This window comes from Atta colombica, unplaced genomic scaffold (genome assembly GCF_001594045.1).
Source record: "Atta colombica isolate Treedump-2 unplaced genomic scaffold, Acol1.0 scaffold5, whole genome shotgun sequence".
Classification (NCBI taxonomy): domain Eukaryota; kingdom Metazoa; phylum Arthropoda; class Insecta; order Hymenoptera; family Formicidae; genus Atta; species Atta colombica.
Genome location: NW_017259539.1, coordinates 531,125 through 536,675, shown reverse-complemented (window position 1 = coordinate 536,675; position 5,551 = coordinate 531,125). Strand labels below are relative to the sequence as shown.

The window sequence follows — 5,551 nt, the reverse complement described above, 5'->3', positions numbered from 1 at the left end:
TTCTGAAAATAAAATTTAATTATAAACCTCAATAGTTTATTAAGGTTCACGTAAACATAGAAGAATTCCGTTCTATTCCAAGAAAATGTCATTATATTTAAAAGTTATTTCCATACTTATTTAATCTGTTTGAAGAACAACATGTATGTCCTCTTGTTCCTTTGGGCCATTTTTTTTGATAACTTGTATTGGGATAAATAAGTTCGGTCCGTTTTTTTGTGCATTTTGTTAATTTTAACTTATTTTTTAGGTTCATCGACAAGATGTCATGTAAAATAAGAAACCATTTGTTTTTTGTTTCGTACAAATACAAAAGGTGTTAGATTTCCTACCAATTCACGATTACGGCGACGAGGTTGCGTCAACATTTATTTATAAAAGTTACAAAATGAACTACATTGAAATAAAAAAAATTTTTTTTAGTCTTTAATATGTAGTAAAACACCAACAATTTTTAAAACGATCCATTGTCCTTTAAAAAAAAAGTTCCTAAAAATCTTCTTTTTACACGACTCCCTTAATTACTAAAAATTAACGAATATTAGTTTTCAATTTTTTTTTTACTCAAATACTGTCACTTTATAGAAATATATATCTATAAATATATCCATTAAAAGAAAATGCATCATTCTTTATTAAAAAATTAATTAAAAATTCTGAAAAAATTCTTGGAATTTAATGCAAAGAAAATAAACAATTTTTATTTCTTGTTGTTTTTCTGTAAAGTTAATAGTATTTGAGTAAAAAATTGAAAAATTGAAGATACCAATATTCGGCAATAATTATTAATTAATATCTTGTTAACTATTGTGAAAACTGTAAAATGGTAGAAGACTTTTCGACTCAGTTTAGTCCGCTCTAGAATCCTTAGAAAAACAGAATCTGGCTATCGGTCCATGTTTTCGATTGGCTCATGTTAACTTACCCTCATTATAGCAGCACGAATCATAATGTAAGGAAATAGCACGCTTATTGAAAAACTTATAGACATGAAATAACGTAAAACATTCTTTATTGATGTATTTCATATTATAAGTATAAAGAAATGTTATAATTGTAAAGAAATAATATAGTTATAAAGAAATATATATACAATTTGTTTAATAAAAATATAAAATTTCAAATAAAACATTGTTTCAAACAACGAAATAACGGCCAATATCAAATATGTTCCGCGCATACCTTCATAATGGAAGTGCGCCGGTGAATAATAAAAACGAAATGTGAAATCGAAACAAAAAGCCCAGTAGGCGTAAAAATTGGGGATGACGCAATATCCAAGCCGAGACAAACACGTCCGTCTGGCTTATGACCGCAGCACACAGACTCTTGTGTACGCATAATGCATAGTGCATAAAGAAATCAATCAATTGAAATTCTTTTCCATGGAATTGGAGGAAAAGAAAGATTCTGATTAGTTTATTATTCTGATTCACTTATGCGTTATGCGTTATGCAAAAGTCTGTGCTGCGGCTTTTACTCTCGTCACAGAACTAAGTACGAAAGTGTATAAAAATATAAGCACTAAGAACATATCCCTAGCAGTTTGACATTTTGAGGGCATGTTTTTCTAGGAACTCTAGTCCGCTCTATCTACACATAAGCGTTTTATCAAAACCCATCAGATACCCTGCGTGTGTGCGTGCGTGTGTACACATAATAAAAGGTGTGATAACTTAGATTTGAAGTACAAGATAAAAATTCGTATTTATTATATTTTAGATAATTATAAGATCTTATATATATGACTAAATAGCATCATTATTGGAAAAATTAATATTAATTTCTTCAAGAGCTTTGATAATAACCATTCTTTTTTTTTATAAGGTCTCCCCAGAGGACATTAGACTTGCACATAGGGCAAATACCCTCAATTGGTAAGATCATATCATCTTTACAAAATTCTTTTGCTAAACAGATTAAATGAACAATCAAAAAGCACTTTGGTTTTATACAAGTGACAGAATCTTTCTCTATTATATTCGAGTCGCAAAGAGAACAAAATATTAATGATTTTTTTATTGGCAATTGTGATAGAATATTATCTTCATTTGTTTTTTGTGTTTGTTTAACTTTACAACTAGTGACTTTGCTATAGCATATGGGCATGTGTAATGGTGGAGATATGTATTCGTAATAATTTTTTGAAAATTGATAGTCCAACCATCGTATAATTAAAGGTAGACGATACCAAGGCCCAATTTTTAACATTTCAGAGAGTACTATCAATTGAAAATCAAGTATCTTCTGCGATGACTTCTTCCTAGGAACATGTTTTAACCGCCTACTTACATCTGGATGTTGCCAAGCCCATTCGAACTAAAACAATGAAAGTAATGTTTATGATATAAAAAAAATTAATTTCTTTAAAAAATTACACAATTTTTCTTAAAAAAATATAAATTTGCTCAAAACTTACTCTAAGTGCAGAAGTACTGTTGGGAAATCCATGAACAATCAAGATCATGTTCCTGAATATGATAATTTTATAAGAAATTAGAATATACATATAAAATATCTTATATCTAGTTATATAATTTCATTGGTTTGTTTTACATCATTTATATAACTATATACAGGTGTCTACAATGCCAAAACTGCTACAATAATTTTCATCATATGAAAACAAGTTGAAAATGTCTAATAAACATATATCTGATTCCAAACGATTTCAGAGTTACGGGATATTGAAGCAAGAAAGCATGAATTGTAATAAATGTTGTTTAATGTTCATTATTCTGTTGTTCTAAATTCTAAATCTTTTTCTAATCTTTCATTTGTTTTCAAAATATAAACAATATTTATGACAATTTCAATATCCCATAACTTCAAAACTATTTGGAATGGGATATATATTTATTAGATATTTTTTTATTTTCATGCTAAAGCCACTATAGCAATTGGGTACTGTATGCAGAGACTCCATGTATGTATAATATACAGGGCATCCCAGAAATATATGGCCAAACTTTAATATTGTATTCTATCTATAAGGATTGAAAAATGTCATATAAATGCAGGTCCGGAAATTCTTTCTTTTTGAGATATAAACACTTTTTGTTTATCTCAAAAGTTAAATGAACAGATATTACATGTAATAAATTAGTTTTTATCTAAATATTATATGATTAAGATTAATAGTGTTACCAAAATGATTTAGTCAAATATTAAGAAAGCAGATATATTCATTTCACGTATGGCTAAGCTAACGGAAACTTTAGAGCAGCTGTATCCTGAAACACAAAATATCATTTTCAGCAATTTCTTTAAATAAATTATAAATCTTTAAAATATTCTCTCGTAAACAAAAACTGTTTAAATTTTAAAAAGGAAAAATTTCTGATATATTTATATGACATTTTTCATCTTTAAAAACAATAGAATATAATATCACTTTCTGAGATACTCTGTGTGTGTGTGTGTGTGTGTGTGTGTGTGTGTGTGTATGTGTGTGTGTATGTGTGTGTACGTGTGGTGCGTACCCATGCTTGCATATGTATGTAATAGAATTCTTAATTACCATGGTCCTCTGTTACTAGTTTTCCATGCTCCACCATGCTTCTTACCAGCATTATGTTGTTTAATTCTACGTCTTGGATCCACAGTATAACCTATATAAGTTCTTCCCTTATATCTTGGATTCATACAATATAACAAATATACGCCAAAAAAATGTTCTATCACTTCAGACTCTTCTTCCATCATTGAGCATTTTAAATTTTTACATGGAATCGCAGTATGCAAGATTGGTAAATGTTAAGAGCTCCATCTTAAATTTCGATTTAAAATACTGAATTGATGCGTTTTCGTGTAAAAATAAAGATTTGACAAGAAAAAAAAAATTAGGTAAATGTTAAGTCTCCGATCCACTCAAATTTTGATAAAAATATACTCAATCGATGTGTTTTCTTATGAAAATGAAGAAATCTATAAAAAAAAAGTATCGCTCTGCTCCGCGAACCGAGATATTTTAAGTTAAAGACAGTTATGCAGGTTAAGAAATCTGTCACAGTCACTGCTTCAAAACAAATTATCGGAGTTCTAACCCATGTGGACAGTGGGACGTGTAGACAGTAACGCTTGGGTTCGGAGCAGCGGCTACGCAATACTTTTTTGACATTGAAATATAAGTTTCTTACTGGACTGTTCTAAAATTTTTTTCCTCACTTTTATTAAATACTAAATATATTTATTTTATGTGTATGTACCAGTTCAGTTGTAGAAAGGAAACATATGACAGCTCTCCGCTGCGGGTATATATAATATGGCTGCTTTAATTAGATGGGAGATAACACCAATCAGAAATCGCTTCTCTTATATATAGGACTCTAGTGGTTTTTTACCATATAAAATATCTACGCAACGACACTGACAACTGTCGGTAAGCGTGTAAAAATAGTTACGGAATGGCGCTCCAAGAGAGAAGATTTAAGGTAAATTTTCACGAGCTACTCAAACGGCTGTTTCAGCGACAAAAAGAATCACATGATCAAAGTTGACGAATATCAAACACATTTTGATGACATAATCCTTTTTGTCGCTAAAATAACCGGTTAGAGTAGCTTGTGAAAATTTACCTTAGCTCAAATTTAGATTCCCACCTAGTTCTCCAGGTGTCATGTCATCTTTGTTTAACAAGAAATTCGGAAAATAACAAGAGTGATACTTGGGTGGCACTCGGATGGGAATCTGAATATAGTCACAGTCTAGATATACCAATTGTGACACACCATTTTTTTTGATAAGACAAATTCGTCACACGCATGCGTCAGTTGTACCATAGAGAAGATAGCTGCATTATAACCAAATTAGGAAAACAAGACTGTGATATCAAAGTACCGAACAAATAATAAAATTCATTCTGGTAATTATTTAGAAGAGAGTCGTTACTTTCGATTTTGAAATTAATCTCATTCGACACATTTTTACATAAAACGGAAGAATCTGATAGAAAAACGTGGCGATTGATCTTATAAATCGAGCTATCAAGCATTAAAGTTCGAGACTTTAGAGATTAAAGTATCTGTTATTCCAACTTGATACAACATAATGTATTTCTGCTTTAATTATATAAATTCAGTGCTTTAAAAAACACAAATTCCATGCTTCAAAAAACTGCTAATGTAGAGAATTTGTATACTTAAAGCAGTGAATTGTTGTTTTTAAAGCAAATAATTTGTGTTTTTAAGTAAGGTTATATTTATTTTTCAATAAAAAGTAAATTTACAATTATACATTAATCGTTTTAATTTTAATCATTGCGTGACTGAATATTTCATGCTACTACAATATTTATTTGATTTTTATTATTGAATTTTTATTATTATTTACTAATAATCATACTTTTTTCTGTATTTATTTCTCAACATATTTATTTATTTGTTATGTATTTTAATGATTACACATATATAATATGAACATAATAGTAAAAATATTTGAAAAATAAATGATATATGGATTTATGATATTAATTGTAAATGTGTTAAATAATGGATATTATTTTACTTTGTTTCTTATTTTAATTTAATTTTTTTATTTTATTTTTAAGAAC

General features: G+C 28.8%; 1 protein-coding gene across 1 annotated transcript; it reads right to left on the bottom strand.

Annotated features, from left to right (window-relative positions):
- Positions 1 to 1,156: 1,156 nt before the first annotated feature.
- Positions 1,157 to 4,401, bottom strand: LOC108691699 (structure-specific endonuclease subunit slx1). The gene is made up of 4 exons (XM_018199565.1): positions 4,209 to 4,401; positions 3,521 to 3,769; positions 2,420 to 2,471; positions 1,157 to 2,319 (listed from the first exon to the last, which is right to left on the bottom strand). Exons 2-4 carry the CDS (start codon positions 3,703 to 3,705, stop codon positions 1,789 to 1,791), a joined length of 768 nt encoding a protein of 255 aa, XP_018055054.1. The 5' UTR covers positions 3,706 to 3,769; positions 4,209 to 4,401; the 3' UTR covers positions 1,157 to 1,788.
- Positions 4,402 to 5,551: the final 1,150 nt, after the last annotated feature.